The 17,785-nt window shown below is 46.1% G+C and overlaps 1 protein-coding gene across 1 annotated transcript; it reads left to right on the top strand.

Annotated features, from left to right (window-relative positions):
• The first annotated feature begins 46 nt into the window (after nucleotides 1–46).
• Nucleotides 47–1,324, top strand: LOC132574830 (protein THEM6-like). The gene is made up of 2 exons (XM_060243061.1): nucleotides 47–562; nucleotides 1,193–1,324. Exons 1-2 carry the CDS (start codon nucleotides 47–49, stop codon nucleotides 1,322–1,324), a joined length of 648 nt encoding a protein of 215 aa, XP_060099044.1.
• The last annotated feature ends 16,461 nt before the right edge of the window (nucleotides 1,325–17,785 follow it).

Below are 17,785 nucleotides of genomic sequence, written 5' to 3'. Positions count from 1 at the left end.
TCTTCTTGACCATCTTTCCAGACAAGCAGGTCAGTTCTCTGACAAGATGATCTTGCTTTTGTCTAGCCTAGCGTGCGCCATATTCCTGTTTCTCCTCTGTGTCTCTGACATATGGTTTTTCATTAGAATAGGATTGCTTTATGCCTATGGCTGTTTCTGGCAGAAGTTTCCAGACGACCTGTTCGAAACGTTCGTCCTACCGAACCTAGTGTTCACGTCTGACTTGGATTACATGCTGCAGATGAACAATGCCCGCTATTTGCGCGAGGCCGATATCGCCCGCTGGTTCTTTTATGGTCGGCTCAAGTTCTCTCGGGCGCTCAAAATATTACGAGCCAAAACTGTCCTGTCCGCCTCTTGCAGCCGCTATCGCCGGCCGTTGGGCCTTTTTGAACGCTTTGATATCCGCACGCGGATTTTGGGTTGGGACGACCACGCGTTCTACTTGGAGCAGCAGTTTGTTAGCTGTCAAAAAGGCTTCGAAGTTGCTGTAGTGCACTGCCAGCACCATCTAACGGGCATCTCTCCTGTGTGTCTTATGGAGTTCATGATGCAGAAAAAGGTAAAAAGCTGAGTACGGGATGGTGGGTTCCGATTTTGAAGAACTTGGCCTTGAAGATAGATGCCGTTGGGTCGCCATCTTGTTCCGAAGCAACGGGACAAAGCTTGAGACCTGCGGCGGCTTTTAAGATCAGCAAAGCTGAAAATCTGGGTGTCGTCTTTCGTGTGCATGCACGAAAGCTTGTACCCAGAATTCAACTTGTTTAGTCTTAAAGGTGCCGCTGGATTCAGACTTTGTTCTTGGCCTCGAAGATCCACGTTTTGAGTCTTCGTGGATGACAATCCAGCAGTGTTCCCTCTTAGCTAAGTTAGCCTGAGCCACCTCACAGTTTTGTAGCCCGCGGCTCACACGTTTTCGTCTTAGCTTAGGGGGAAGTGGCCCCAGAGCAAACTAATTTATGCAGGCGCTCACAACTTTAAAGCCAGTAGCTCATGCAGTAGAATTTTTTGCTCACAGCTTAGAGGGAACGTTGCAATTCAGAAAGGCACTTTCTAACTTCTCGTTCTTCTTGTTCTTCTTCTTCTTCTTAAGATTTAGTTAGAAGTGACAGCCTGTTGTAAATGGATTGTTTATACTCTCCTTCCTGTCTCTTGCCGGATCTCTCCCGCGTTCTTTCTGTCTTCCAACAAGAACATACCGGAAGAGCCCTGCTGGTTTACAGCTGTGGTTCACCCAGTCCAGCAGCCTGTTCTGCTCAAGAGCCAACCATTTGCTCTTGAGTACCCACAAACAGGACAGCGTGCCTCCGACCTCTGGTATTGAGCAGATTACTGCCTCCAGAGGTGGAGGATCCCTTTCGTTATAGCTAGCAGTCGTGTTTTTTTTAAAAAAAAAAACACAAGTATATTTTAGAAATTCCAAGTTATACAGAACTTCGTTGGGATAAGTAGTATCAAGTAGATTAATTCCATATATAACAAAATTCTACTATACATAAAGTTTTGGGGAGGGACTGTGGCTCAGTGGTAGAGCATCTGCTCGGTAAGCAGAAGGTCCCCAGGTTCAATCCCCGGCGTCTCCAACTAAAAAGGGTCCAGGCAAATAGGTGTGAAAAACCTCAGCTGGAGACCCTGGAGAGCCATGAATGGGGCTGTGGCTCAGTGGTAGAACATCTGCTTGGTAAGCAGAAGGTCCCCAGGTTCAATCCCCGGCATCTCCAACTAAAAAGGGTCCAGGCAAATAGGTGTGAAAAACCTCAGCTGGAGACCCTGGAGAGCCATGAATGGGGCTGTGGCTCAGTGGTAGAACATCTGCTTGGTAAGCAGAAGGTCCCAGGTTCAATCCCTGGCATCTCCAAAAAGGGTCCAGGCAAAAAGGTGTGAAAATCCTCAGCTTGAGACCCTGGAGAGCAGGGGAGAGACGGTAGCTCAGTGGTAGAGCATCTGCTTGGGAAGCAGAAGGTCCCAGGTTCAATCCCTGGCATCTCCAAAAAAGGGTCCAGGCAAATAGGTGTGAAAAACCTCAGCTTGAGACCCTGGAGAGCCACAGCCAGTCTGAGAAGACAATACTGACTTTGATGGACCCAGGGTCTGATTCAGTATAAGGCAGCTTCATATGTTCATGTTCATATGTACTATGGTATATAGAACACTGTAGAACATCTTATTTAGCATTTAAGGTAACAGCCAGTTGGCCAGTCAATCAATCAATAGATAAATAAATAAATATTAAGGATAAATTAACTGGTAATTGGGCTAGAATTTTGACTTTTCAGCCAAGAATACTGCCTTGCTCCATCCCAAGCCAAACAAAAGGGAATATTTAAATACAAAGAGAAAGAAGGGATAGCATAAGTTAGAAAGAATTATAGTGAGAGAAACTGAAGGTAAGTTGTGTTAATAGGTAAGATGTTTTTAGATTCAGTATATTTCGGAAACGGAAGTCATTTTTCTTCAAAAGGGGTGACCTTGGGGTAAACGTCGGACAAGGAAAGCTGTGCCGTGATTTTCTCCATTATTAAACTGTCCCAAATTTTTGTAAACCAGGGTTCAAGTGATAGTAAGGTGTTGGATTTCCATAGAGATGCTATAGCTAGCGGTCATTGAAGGACGTGTGTTCCTTCCAAGAACCTGTCTAATTCCCTAATCTTCGCACCTAACCATCAGTAGATCCACAGGCATTGAATCCCACATTGTAATTATTCTTTGAGTGAAGGACTCCTTTTGCGCATCCTGAATTTGATGCCCATCAAGCTGATTGCATGCTCTTGGATATTAGTATTACAGGAAAGAAGGACATAGTTGTCTATCTGCTGTCACCTTTGCATACATAATTTTATAAACCTCCCAGTCTTAGCACCATTCTATATCGACGGAAGTAGAGTGTCCAGATCACGTGAATTGATGGTATCGCTTTGCTCTGCTCTGGTAAGACCTCACCTGGAGTATTGTTTTTTTAGTTTGGGCAGCACATTTTAAGAAGGATATAGACAAGCTGGAACGGGTCCAGAAGAGGGCGATGAAGATGGTGAGGGGTCTGGAGACCAAGTCCTGTGAGGAAAGGTTGAAGGAGCTAGGCATGTTTAGCCTGGAGAGGAGGAGGCTGAGAGGTGATATGATCACCATCTTCAAGTACTTGAAGGACTGTCATCTAGAGGATGGTGTGGAATTCTTTTCTGTGGCCCCAGAAGGTAGGACCAGAACCAGTGGGTTAAAATTAAATCAAAAGAGTTTCCTGCTCAACATTAGGAAGAACTTCCTGACCATTAGAGCGGTTCCTCAGTGGAAGAGGCTTCCTCGGGAGGTGGTGGGCTCTGCTTCCTTGGAGGTTTTTAAACAGAGGCTAGATGGCCATCTGACATCAATGAAGATCTTGCGAATTTAGGGGGAGGTGTTTGTGAGTTTCCTGCATTGTGCAGGGGGTTGGACTAGATGACCCTGGCGGTTTCTTCCAACTCTATGATTCTGCGAACTGCATTTCTTATCACAAAGGAAGTCAGTTTTCTTCCAAGACCTTGGTCTTCTTGCCAATCAGCACCTTCCTTTTGACATTGCTGATATTTGTGAAGAAATGGTACCCCCCCACACACACACACACACACACGCAGCAGGAGGCTGTGTAGCCATGAAAACCGTGGAACAAAATTTGAGTCCAGTGGCACCTTTACGGTTCTGTTTTTGTTCTGTTGCTTCAGACCAACACGGCTGCCCACCTGAATGAAAACGTTGGACAGGAAACCTCTACTGTGCTCTCTGTTGATGCTCAAGGGTTATCTTACAGCCACTTCGACTTTTACAAGGAGGCAAAAGATCACAGACCAGATTCTCCTACCTGGCCTGCAGTCTGCCGGATCAGAGGGTGCGGTTTTGTTGTGAGGGAACAGCAGTTGGCAAAAGGACCAAAGAGTTTTTTCTGTGCCCCTACCCCCCCCCCCCCCAAAAGATTTCTGAGCAACGAATTCAGAAATCTTATGATTTTCTATCCAGTTGAATGGAAAGGGTGCAAAGGTGATGAAAGGGACAAAAAAAAAAACGGTTTAAAAGTCTGTGGAAGACTATTTGGGTTTGGGAACAGGAAAGCTTTAGAACAGGGGTAGCCAGACTTGCTTAATATAAGAACCGCATAGAATAAATGCCAGATGTTTGAGAGCGGCAAGATATGAACATCAGATGTTTGAAGGGAGGAAGGAAGGAATTTGGGGTAGGTATTTATGGGCCTCCTGTATTGTGCAGGGGTTGGACTAGATGACCCTGGAGGTCCCTTCCAACTCTATGGTTCTAAGGAAGGAAGGAAGGAAAATAGATGGGAAGAGAGAGGTAGAAAGAAAGCAACTTTAAATGATTTACAGGGACAAATGCCTTCTCCATGCCAGTCAACGGAGCCGTGAAGAAGAAGAAGAATTGTAGATTTATACCCCGCCTTTCTCTCTGAATCAGAGACTCAAAACGGCTTGTTGGATCAGGCCAATGGCCCATCCAGTCCAATACTCTGTGTCACACATAAGAACATAAGAGAAGCCTTGTTGGATCAGGCCAATGGCCCATCCAGTCCAATACTCTGTGTCACACATAAGAACATAAGAGAAGCCATGTTGGATCAGGCCAATGGCCCATCCAGTCCAATACTCTGTGTCACACATAAGAACATAATAATAAATTTTAATAATAATAAATTTTATTTATATCCCGCCCTCCCCGCCTAGGCAGGCTCAGGGCGGCTAACAACATTTCAATAAGTTATACAATATAGGGTTTAAAACAATTAGGTTATACAGTAATATAAAATACAATCTAAAACAGTATAAGATTATACAATAATTTAAAACAGCGATCTAAAACCAGTTCCAGTTGCCTGGATCATTCCATGGTTTGGACGGCAGTGATCTTCCTGATGTTGTTCTGTTCACTTATGTTATGGCAGGGGTCACTGGATAAGTCGTTGATGGATTAAACAGCCATCCTATCAACGGTCTACAAAAGCCTGCTTAAAAAGAATGGTCTTACAGGCCCTGCGGAATTGATCCAAATTCCGCAGGGCCCGTACCTCCTCCGGGAGTTGATTCCAAAGGCACGGGGCTTTGAACCAACATAAGAGAAGCCTTGTTGGATCAGGCCAATGGCCCATCCAGTCCAACACTCTGTGTCACACATAAGAACATAAGAGAAGCCATGTTGGATCAGGCCAATGGCCCATCCAGTCCAATACTCTGTGTCACACATAAGAACATAAGAAAAGCCATGTTGGATCAGGCCAATGGCCCATCCAATCCAACACTCTTGAGTCACACAGTGGCCTATATATATATATACACACACACACATGCAACCCTTCCAGCCCTCCTTCTCATGATCTGCCTAAGTTTTTACCCTCTATTCAGGGGTCACTGTTCGCATTGCTGCCAGATGGCCATCTAATCTCTGTTTCAAAACCTCCAAGGAAGGAGAGCCCACCACCTCCCGAGGAGGCCTGTTCCACTGAGGAACCACTCTAAACTCACAAACACCTCCCTCTAAATTCACAGGATCCTCATTGCTGTCAGATGGCCCTCTAGCCTCTGTTGAAAAACCTCCAAGGAAGGAGAGCCCACCACTTCCTGAGAAGGAAGCCTGTCCCACTGAGCAACCGTTCTAACGGTCAGGACGTTCTTCCTAATGTTTAGCCAAAAACTGTTTTGATTTAGTTTCAACCCGTTGGTTCTGGTCCTACCTTCTGGGGCCACAGAAAACAACTCTGCACCATCCTCTAATTGACAGCTTGCTGTGGTAGAGTCAATGGCAGGAGCACCATTAAAAAGGTAAAGGTAGTCTCCTGTGCAAGCACCGAGTCATTGCCGACCCATGGGGTGACATCACATCATGTTTTCTTGGCACACTTTTTATGGGGTGGTTTGCCATTACCTTCCCTTTCATCTACACTTTACCCCCAGCAAGCTGGGGACTCATTTGACCGACAGACCAACAAAATTTTGGAAGTCCAGTATTTTGGAAGTCTACCCCACAAGATGTTCTTCAGAGCTTCCAATGTGCCTTTAAGAGAAAGACCAAGCAGATTTATTGAAGAAGAAGATGAAGATATTGGATTTATATCCCGCCCTCCACTCCGAAGAGTCTCAGAACGGCTCACAATCTCCTTTACCTTCCTCCCCCACAACAAACACCCTGTGAGGTGGGTGGGGCTGGAGAGGGCTCTCACAGCAGCTGCCCTTTCAAGGACAACCTCTGTGATAACTATGGCTGACCCAAGGCCATTCCAGCAGGTGCAAGTGGAGGAGTGGGGAATCAAACCCAGTTCTCCCAGATAAGAGTCCGCACATTTAACCACTACACCAAACTGGCTCTCCATTGAAGGCTGGTGGGGCAAGTTGACCAACAGCGATTGGTTAGGATAGCCAGTTGGCATTTCCGTAGCGTCAGGTGGCATACTTCTAACCATCGGACGCTTGGATCAAACCAACAAAGGCGATCGCGCTCATCCATTGCTTGCGTGATCCTCAGAGGCGTTTGCGTTATCACTCTTGGAAAGACAACGTGGGGCAAGATAGATCTTTGTTCTGATAGAACAATGCAATTCTTAGCTTTCCCAACCGCACTCACATGCATGCCCTGTTCTTTCCAAACACCGTGCAAGCTCATTGCTCCAGCTTTTCAAACTCGTGCAATCATTCCTGCCCCTCATATTGTCCAGATATGAAGACATTCTAATTCCTTATCGTGGTCCTTTTTCTGTGTGTAACTCCGACCAGCTCGTCACACAGGGTGGTACTGTATGTAGCCAAAAAGTGGATGCGCAACTCCCTTCTCTGCCATGCAAGCGATGCAGTAGATGCGGAAAGCATTTCACCTTGACCATCAATCATACCATGATTTCACGGCCTCAGAATGGTGGCGCATAAGTCCTGCAAGCCGCCCCCTCCTTACCAGCCAGCATTGGCATGTTGCGCTTCGCTAATAGGGTGGGTTTGATTTAAATCACTAGTCAGTAAGACTTGATTTAAATCATAGTTTTCTACATAAAGACTCATTTTTGCTGGTATAACCTTAATACATATGGACATATGAAGCTGCCTTATACTGAATCAGACCCTTGGTCCATCAAAGTCAGTATTGTCTTCTCAGACTGGCAGCGGCTCTCCAGGGTCTCAAGCTGAGGTTTTTCACACCTATTTGCCTGGACCCTTTTTTGGAGATGCCAGGGATTGAACCTGGGACCTTCTGCTTCCCAAGCAGATGCTCTGCCACTGAGTCACCGTCCCTCCCCTGCTCTCCAGGGTCTCGAGCTGAGGTTTTTCACACGTATTTGCCTGGACCCTTTTTTGGAGATGCCGGGGATTGAACCTGGGATCTTCTGCTTCCCAAGCAGATGCTCTGCCACTGAGTCACCGTCCCTCCCCTGCTCTCCAGGGTCTCGAGCTGAGGTTTTTCACAGCTATTTGCCTGGACCCTTTTTTAGTGGAGATGCCAGGGATTGAACCTGGGACCTTCTGCTTACCAAGTAGATGCTCTACCACTGAGCCACCATCCCTCCCCAATAATATTCACAATTAGATGAAGATTTCATGTTTAGAATAACAACTGTTCGTATTAGTTTTACAGTTATATAAAAAGACTGATTTTTAATACTATTAGAAACACATTAGAGATAATTTCTGCTCAAAAAGCTTCACTTTCATTTTAGCTGCTTGCCCCTCCCGCCTCACGCTTGAAGTTTCTTCTTGTGCAGATCTATTCCACTCCAAGCAATCTTCTTCTATGCATTGAACTTTTTGAAACTTAGCACTTAACGGAGTTGATTCTGTGTACGTAGGTTTGTAGAACAATGAGATTAATGTCTTTTTCTCAACTCTGTTCATCGTATAACATTTTTGCTGTGTAAAAGAGGCATGTGATCACTGCAGACACAAATTACAGTTTTGAGAACTACAAAACCAAGCATCTGTGTTCTGTGATAATATCTTTTAGACAGAGAAGAAGAAGAAGATGATGATGATGATGATGATGATGATATTGGATTTATATCCCGCCCTCCACTCCGAAGAGTCTCAGAGCGGCTCACAATCTCCTTTCCCTTCCTCCCCCACAACAGACACCCTGTGAGGTAGATGAAGATATTGGATTTATATCCTGCCCTCCACTCCAAAGAGTCTCAGAGCGGCTCACAATCTCCTTTCCCTTCCTCCCCCACAACAGACACCCTGTGAGGTAGAAGAAGATACTGGATTTATATCCCACCCTCCACTCCAAAGAGTCTCAGAGCGGCTCACAATCTCCTTTACCTTCCTCCCCCACAACAGACACCCTGTGAGGTAGATGAAGATATTGGATCTATATCCCGCCCTCCACTCCGAAGAGTCTCAGAGCAGCTCACAATCTCCTTTACCTTCCCCCTCCACAACAGACACCCTGTGAGGTAGATGAAGATATTGGATTAATATCCCACCCTACACTCCAAAGAGTCTCAGAGCGGCTCACAATCTCCTTTACCTTCCCCCTCCACAACAGACAACCTGTGAGGTAGATGAAGATATTGGATTTATATCCCGCCCTCCACTCTGAAGAAATCTCAGAGCAGCTCACAATCTCCTTTACCTTCCTCCCCCACAACAGACACCCTGTGAGGTGGGTGGGGCTGGAGAGGGCTCTCAAAGCAGCTGCCCTTTCAAGGACAACCCCTGCCAGAGCTCTGGCTGACCCAAGGCCATTCCAGCAGCTGCAAGTGGAGGAGTGGGGAATCAAACCCGGTTCTCCCAGATAAGAGAGCTCTGGCTGACCCACGGCCATTCCAGCAGCTGCAAGTGGAGGAGTGGGGAATCAAACTCGGTTCTCCCAGATAAGAGTCGGCACACTTAACCACTACACCAAACTGCCCAGTAATCTTACAGAAACCTCTGGAAGAGCATGACATTGTGAATGGATTAATAGAATTTATTACCAGAAAATTTTAACATTGCCTTATGCTTCATAATTAAAAACTAATCCTTATTTCATGATGGAATAACCTTTGGATGATAATATATTTTCCTCAAAAAGCATTTTATTTTTTTAAAAAAACCTGATTTAAATAAAAAAGATCCAATTTAAATTTTTAAAAATCCGATTTTTTATTTTTATTTTTTTAAAACATTGATTTTTTTTTTTAATCCACCCTGCCAATACATCATCTCATCTGCATGGCGGAAGAGGTAAGGACACTCCTTCTCCTTCCCCACACGAGGAGGACTGCATCCCTAGGTTGGGTGCTATATCAAAAGTGCATTAGCATGGCTCGGTTTATGCAAAAAAAACAACCCCAACAACCTTAGTCTCCAGGTTAATCTACAGATTAGAGGGATTTGCATCTCTAACAATGCAGTGGGAAGAAGGGAAAATTAGCAGCTGCGATAAAGAGCAGGGCCCTGACAACCTGAGAGCCCTGCCCGGCTTAGTCCTTACGACATCGCTCAAACATTGCCCATAGATTTCCCAGTGGGTGTTGCTCAAGGTTAGCGGTGTCCGCTCAGACAGCCCGTGGGTCTCGGGGTCCCAGGCAGAGGTCTTGCAAGGGTCCTACAAAGCCCATCATGGCCTAGGACCCCATTCCTGTAGGACCACCTTTCCTGCTGTGCCTCCTCTGTAACAGCATCATTCATGAGAACAAACCCTTTAGGACACGTGGACATATACCAGGGATGGCCAACATTGCTTAACTTAAGAGCCACATAGAATAAATATCAGATGTTTCAGAGCCACAAGAGAGAGGAAGAAGGAAGGAAGGAAGGAAGGAAGGAAGGAAGGAAGGAAGGAAGGAAGGAAGGAAGGAAGGAAGCATAGACAGCTTTAAGAGGGGATTGGATAAACATACAGAGCAGAGGTCCATCAATGGCTATTAGCCACAGCATATTGATGGAACTCTCTGTCTGGGGCAGTGATGCTCTGGATTCTTGGTGCTTTGAGGGGGGCAACAGTGGGAGGGCTTCTAGTCTCCTGGCCCCACTGATGGACCTCTTGATGGTGCTTGGTTTTTTTGGTCACTGTGTGACACCAAGTGTGCGACTGGATGGGCCATTGGCCTGATTCAACATGGCTTCTCAGGTTCTTATGTCTGGGGCAGTGATGCTCTGGGTGCTTGTGGGTGGGGGGGGGGGAACAGTGGGAGGGCTTCTAGTGTCCTGACCCCACTGGTGGACCTCCTGATGGCACCTGCTTTTTTGTTGGACTGGATGAGTCATTGGCCTGATCCAACCTGGCTTCTCTTATGTTCTTATTCATTCATGGAGTGAAGGAGGCATGGTAATCTTGGAATTTAGTACTTTTCTCCCTTGCCATAATACAAGAACTTGTGAGCGTTCCATGAAATTACTGAGCACTCGGGTTAGAACAGATAAAAGGAAGTCCTTCTTCTCCCAAAGGGTGATTAACACTTGGAATTCACTGCCACAGGAGGTGGTGGCGGCTACAAGCATAGCCAGCTTCAAGCGGGGATTGGATAAGCATATGGATCAGAGATCCATCAGTGGCTATTAGCCACAGTGTATTGTTGAACTCTCTGTTTGGGGCAGTGATGCTCTGTATTCTTGGTGCTTGTGGGGGGGGGCAAAGTGGAAGGGCTTCTAGCCCCACTGGTGGACCTCTTGATGGCACTTGGGGGTTTTGGCCACTGTGGGACACGAGAGTGTTGGACTGGATGGGCCATTGGCCTGATCCAACATGGCTTCTCTTAGGTTCTTATGTGTGGCACAGAGTGTTGGACTGGATGGGCCATTGGCCTGATCCAACATGGCTTCTCTTCTATTCTAAGGAAGGAAGCCAACTAGATTGGAGTTGGAGTGGAAAGAAAACATCTTTAACTTTAAATGCATTCTCCAAGCTGCCATCTGGCTTATCTTAAATGGTTTAAATGGTATTTAAATGGTTTAAATGGTTTTAATAGTTTTATGAATGATTATCTGTTTTAGATGGGTTTAAATGGTTTTAATGGTTTAAATGGTTTTAGATGTATTTAAATAGTTTATGAATATGTGTGTTTGATGTGTTGGTATGTTTGTGGAAGAGCACCTCATTTCGTTGCTCTCTTTGTTGAGAACAATGACAATAAATTTATCTAGCTATCTATCTATCTATCTATCTATCTATCTATCTATCTATCTATCATCTATCTATCTATCTATCTATCTATCTATCTATCTATCTTGGGGAGGTGAATTAAAGAGACAAACGCCTACTCCAAGCCAGCTGACAGGGCGGTGAGGGCTGCAAGATCCACACAGTATGTGTGAAGGAGCCGCGTGTGGCTCCCAAACTGCACTTTGCCACTCTTGACATATACTGAATCTGTCAAGGTTAGCACTGTCGGGCTGGCAGCAGCTCTCCTGGGTCACAGCCACAGGTCTCTCTCATCAAGCCGGCTACAAGCATAGGCAGCTTTAAGAGGGGATTGGATAAAAATATGGAGCAGAGGTCCATCAGTGGCTATTAGCCACTGTGTGTGTGTATATACACACACACATATATTGGCCATTGTGTGACACAGAGTGTTGGGACTGGATGGGCCACTGGCCTGATCCAACATGGGTTCGCTTATGTTCTTATGTGACACAGAGTGTTGGACTGGATGGGCCATTGGCCTGATCCAACATGGCTTTTCTTAGGTTCTTATGTGACACAGTGTTGGACTGGATGGGCCACTGGCCTGATCCAACATGGCTTCTCTTTTGTTCTTATGTGTGACACAGAGTGTTGGACAGGAGGGGCCATTGGTCTGATCCAGCATGGCTCCTCTTATGTGTGACACAGCGTGTTGGCCTGATCCAACATGGCTTCTCTTATGCTCTTATATGTGACACAGAGTGTTGGACTGGATGGGCCATTGGCCTGATCCAACACGGCTTCTCTTATGTTCTTATCTGTGACACAGAGTGTTGGACTGGATGGGCCATTGGCCTGATCCAACAGGGCTTCTCTTATGTTCTTCTGTGACACAGAGTGTTGGACTAGACGGGCCATTGGCCTGATCCAACATGGCTTCTCTCATGTTCTTCTGTGACACAGAGTGTTGGACTGGAGGGGCCACTGGCCTGATCCAACATGGCTTCTCTTATGTTTTTATGTTAGCAACTACTAACTAATCCAGGAGTGTCAAACTCATTTGTTATGAGGGCCGGAGCTGACATAAATGAGACCTTGAGGGACCGGGTCATGTCAGGTTGGGCCAGGCCATGTGCATATCTATTTAAGATTAGGTAGCAGAGATATAATTTTTTATAAAGAACACAGACAAACACAAGTATATCTTTTTTAAAAAATCAAAACATGCTTAAAACATTAGCACTCATTGGGCTTAAAGATGCTTTCTTTGTATCATTCCCATGAGATCCAGGGAGCTGGGCAAAGGAAGCTCTAGCTCTTTCCTTCCTTCCCCAGGGGACCAGGAGGGGGAGGAGCCTCAGCCAATTGAGAAAATAGAGTTTTTTCCCTGCAGCTCCTATGCAGTTGAGCAAGCCTTGCAAAGCAAGCCGTTATGCAGAAAGAAGCAAGAGAGAGGGAGAAGGAAGCAGATGACAGCCAGTTGCTCAGGGGCCTGATAGGAGCCCTCTGGGGGCCTGATTCGGCCCCTGAACTGCATTTGACACCCCCTGAACTAATCCTTTTAACTGGAGATGGTGAGGGGTCTGGAGACCAAGTCCTATGAGGAAAGGTTGAAGGAGCTGGGGATGTTCAGGCCTGGAGAGGAGGCGGCTGAGAGGTGATAGGATCACCATCTTCAAGTCCTTGAAGGACTGTCATATAGAGGGGTCTGGAGACCAAGTCCTATGAGGAAAGGTTGAAGGAGCTGGGGATGTTCAGCCTGGAGAGGAGGCGGCTGAGAGGTGATGTGATCACCATCTTCAAGTGCTTGAAGGGCTGTCATCTAGACTAGAGGATGGTGCGGAATTGTTTTCCAGGAGGTCAAACCAGAACCAGTGGGTTGAAATTAAATCAAAAGAGTTTTTGACTAAACATCAGGAAGAACTTCCCAGCAGAGCAGTTTCTCAGTGGAACAGGCTTCCTCCTTGAGAGGTGGTGGGCTCTCCTTCTTTAGACGTTTTTGAACAGAGGCTAGATGACCATCTGACAGCAATCCTGATCTTGTGAACTTAGGGACCCAGCTATTACACTGATAGATAGAAATTGGCAGTGGCGTTCCACATGAACTACAAATATTTTTAAAAATACCAGAGGAAGCCAGGAATAGTTGTAGCAGCACAAGTCTACTGAACTTATGAATATGGAAGACAGTTAAGAACATAAGAGAAGCCATGTTGGATCAGGCCAATGGCCCCTCCAGTCCAACACTCTGTGTCACACATAAGAGAAGCCATGTTGGATCAGGCCAAGGGCCCATCCAGTCCAACAATCTGTGTCACATAAGAACATAAGAGAAGCCATGTTGGATCAGGCCAATGGCCCATCCAGTCCAACACTCTGTGTCACATAAGAACATAAGAGAAGCCATATTGGATCAGGCCAGTGGCCCCTCCAGTCCAACACTATGAGTCACATAAGAACATAAGAGAAGCCATATTGGATCAGGCCAGTGGCCCCTCCAGTCCAACACTATGAGTCACATAAGAACATAAGAAAACCCATGTTGGATGAGGCCAGTGGCCCTCCACTCCAACACTCTGTGTCACATAAGAACATAAGAGAAGCCATGCTGGATCAGGCCAATGGCCCATCCAGTCCAACACTCTGTGTCACTCATAAGAACATAAGAGAAGCCATGTTGGATCAGGCCAATGGGCCATCCAGTCCAACACTCTGTGTCACACAGTGGCCAAAAAAATTATTTATTTATATATATAATATATATATATATATACACACACACACAACACACACACACACATACATATACATACATACATACATACACATACATACATACACACACACTGTGGCTAATAGCCACTGATGGACCTCTGCTCCATATTTTTATTTAACCCCCTCTTGAAGCTGGCTATGCTTGTAGCCAACACCACCTCCTGTGGCAGTGAATTCCACATGTTAATCACCGTTCGGGTGAAGAAGGACTTCCTTTAATCCATTCTAACCTGACTGCTCAGCAATTTCATTTGAATGCCCACAAGTTCTTGTATTGGGAGAAAGGACTTCTTTCTCTACTTTCTCCATCCCATGCATTATCTTGTAAACCTCTATCATGTCACCCCGCAGTCGATGTTCCTAGAAGGGTAGCTCTCACACCCCAAAACGAAATTGGACCTGTTCTTTTTGTCATTGGACTGGATTCAGACGGTGTCATAATTTATGGACAGTAGCTACGTCGTGCCCAGGATGGTTTTCTAACTGCATATTTGTATTACAAAATTGTTATGAATTCTTGTGACTATATATTACACTGAGAAATAGTTTTGTAAACCGAGAGAGTATTTTGTTGTTTGTCCCAGTTCATTGTCCCTCCATGGCCCCGCTCTTTGCTGAGAGATCTAATTTGCCAGCAGGCATCCGTAGCTAAATGCTGTGGGGTCATAAGAAGGATTCCTTTAGCTGCCCACAGACACCCTCTATCCCAGCAAAAAAGATTACAGGTGCAGAAAAGAATCGTAACACCCATATTTAAAGCCTTTTTGGAGAAGGTGTGTAGGAGAACTTCCTGTATAGAGGTGAACTTAAGAGATCGGAGGTACAGATACATCACGGAAGGGACTGGATATTCGTCTTCCCCCACCCACCACCGGAAGGAATGTAGGAAGAAATTCAAATTCCTACTACCCATACATTGGCATACTGGGGACAGAGCAAAGGTTTGCTCATGTGACATTTGAAGTTTAGCTATCAAAAAAAAATCCACCAACCAGAGATGTTTTAGAATAAGAAGGACTGCAGATTTATACCTCGCCCTTCTCTTTGAATAAGAGACTCAGAGCAGTTTTACAATCTCCTATATCTTCTCCCCCCCACAACAGACACCCTGTGAGGTGGGTGGGGGCTGAGAGAGCTCTGACAGAAGATGCCCTTTCAAGGACGACTCCTGTGAGAGCTATGGCTGACCCAAGGCCATTCCAGCAGCCGCAAGTGGAGGAGTGGGGAATCAAGCCCCTGTTCTCCCAGATAAGAGTCCACACACTTAACCACTACACCAAACTGGCTCTCAAGGAAAGGAGGGAGGGAGGGAGGGAGGAAGGAAGGAAGGAAGGAAGGAAGGAAGGAAGGAAGGAAGGAAGGAAGGAAGGAAGGAAGGAAGGAAGGAAGGAAGGAAGGAATAGAAGATAAGAAGATATTGGGTTTATATCCCACCCTATACTCTGAATCTTAGGGACTCAAAATGGTCACAATCTCCTTTGCCCCTCCCCCGCCCCACAACAGACACCCTGTGAGGTGGGTGGGGCTGAGAGAGCTCTCCCAAAAGCTGCCCTTTCAAGGTCAGCTCTGCCAGAGCTCTGGCTGACCCAAGGCCATTCCAGCAGGTGCAAGTGGAGGAGTGAGGAATCAAACCTGGCTGTCCCAGATAAGAGTCCGCACACTTCACCACTGCACCAAACTGGCTCTCAACAGGTAGCAACTAGTTCTTGTAAAAATGTGGTTTCTCAACAGTATACGTGACTCCAGAGATCTGTCATTGGCACTTCTGCAATTATTTCCTTCTCTTTTACTGCAAAAGCAGCACTGTTAGCTCCTGATTTGATCCAGGAAACAGAGTAGGCAGGGAAGGTTTAACTCCTTTCCCCCCCCACTCCCCGCCCCTGTCATTTCATTGACCTAAATTCCCCGCTCTAAAAGTGCAGGCTATCCCCATTGGTGAGGAAAGACAAGGACTAATTTAGACAGCGGCATCGAACTCAATTTGTTATGAGAGCCAGCTCTGACATAAATGAGATCTGGTTGGGCCAGGCCATGTGTGCACCTGTTTAAGATTAGGTAGCAGAAATCTTTAGCTTGGAGAGGCGTCGACTGCGGGGTGGACGTGATAGAGGTTTACAAGATTCTGCATGGGATGGAGAAAGTAGAGAAAGAAGGACTTCTCTCCCTTTCTCACAATACAAGAACTCGTGGGCATTCGATGAAATTGCTGAGCAGACAGGTTAAAACGGATTAAAGGAAGTACTTCTTCACCCAAAGGGTGATTAACATGTGGAATTCACTGCCTCAGGAGGTGGTGGCGGCTGCAAGGATACACAGCTTCAAGAGGGGATTGGATAAAAATATGGAACAGAGGTCCATCAGTGGCTGTTAGCCGCAGTATATATATATGTGTGTGTGTGTGTACACACACATATATATTGGCCACTGTGTGACACAGAGTGTTGGACTGGACGGGCCATTGGCCTGATCTAACATGGCTTCTCTTATGTTCTTATATGACTCAGAGTGTTGGACTGGATGGGCCATTGGCCTGATCCAACATGGCTTCTCTTATGTTCTTAAATATAAACTTTATAAAGGATGCAGACAAACACAATTAAATATATATACTTAAAAAAAAAACTTAAAACATGCTTAAAATGTTAGCACTTGTTGGTCTTAAAGGTGCTTTCTTTGTATTTCTCTCATGGGATCTGGGGAACTGGGCAAAGGAAGCTCTGGCTCTTTCCTTCCTTCCCCAGGGGACCCAGTAGGGGGAGGTGCCTCAGCAAATAGAAGGAAGAGAGGTTTGACTCAGTAGGTCTGCTGTGCGATTGAGAGATCCTGGCAAAGCAAGCTCCACCTTTCCTTCTTCCTCCCCAAGGGAGGAGCCTCAGCCAATGGGGAAAATAGAAGTTTTTGCTGTGTAGCTCCTGTGCGATTGAGCAAGCCTTGCAAAGCAAGCTGTTTATGCAGAAGGAAGTAAGAGATAGGGAGAAGGAAGCAGATGACAGCCAGTTGTTGGGGGGGGCTGATAGGAGCCCTCCGAGGGATGCACGTTTGACACCCCGGCTCTAGGCTCTCAGCATCGCGGCAAGTTCGGCCCCAAGTTACAAAGCCTGAACTTTTAAGGAATGAGAAATAGTGCCAGAGTCTCAAAATAAGCATTCCCTTACCACTGTTCCTCAGAATACATATCTCAGGAACATACCTCCACTGTTTGGGGTAATGCACTATACTATACTCGAGCAAAGAGGAAAGGAAAGGTCCCCTGTGCAAGCACCAGTCATTCCCGACTCTGGGGTGACATTGCTTTCACAATGTTTTCACGGCAGACTTTTTACAGGGTGGTTTGCCATTGCCTTCCCCAGTCATCTACACTTTCCCCCCAGCAAGCTGGGTGCTCATTTGACCGACCTCGGAAGGATGGAAGGCTGAGTCGACCTGGAGCCGGCTACCTGAACCAGCTTTCGCTGAATTGAACTCAGGTCATGAGCAGAGGGCTCCGACTGCAGTACTGCAGCTTTACTATTCTGCGCCACGGGGCTCTTTAAAGGAAAGGTCCACTGTGCAAGCACCAGTCGTTTCCAACTCTGGGGTGATGTTGCTTTCACAACGTTTTCACGACAGACTTTTTACAGGGTGGTTTGCCATTGCCTTCCCCAGTCCTCTACGCTTTCCCCCCAGCAAGCTGGGTACTCATTTTACTGACCCCGGAAGGATGGAAGGCTGAGTCAACCTTGAGCCGGCTACCTGAAAACCCACCTTCCTCTGGGATCGAAACTCAGGTTGTGAGCAGAGCTTAGGACTGCAGTACTGCAGCCTTTTTTTTTTTGTAACAAATTTTTTTTGTTGTGCAATATATTGTAAAATATTCTACTATCAGAATCTAAGTATAGTTCATCAATACATTACACATTTTCCCACCCATCGCTCCCTCCAAATTGTGACCTCTGCCGATATACAAAAC

This window comes from Heteronotia binoei, chromosome 7, assembly GCF_032191835.1.
Source record: "Heteronotia binoei isolate CCM8104 ecotype False Entrance Well chromosome 7, APGP_CSIRO_Hbin_v1, whole genome shotgun sequence".
Classification (NCBI taxonomy): Eukaryota; Metazoa; Chordata; class Lepidosauria; order Squamata; family Gekkonidae; genus Heteronotia; species Heteronotia binoei.
The sequence above is the reverse complement of the archived record's forward strand: the minus strand, read 5'-3'. Positions and strand labels throughout refer to the sequence as shown.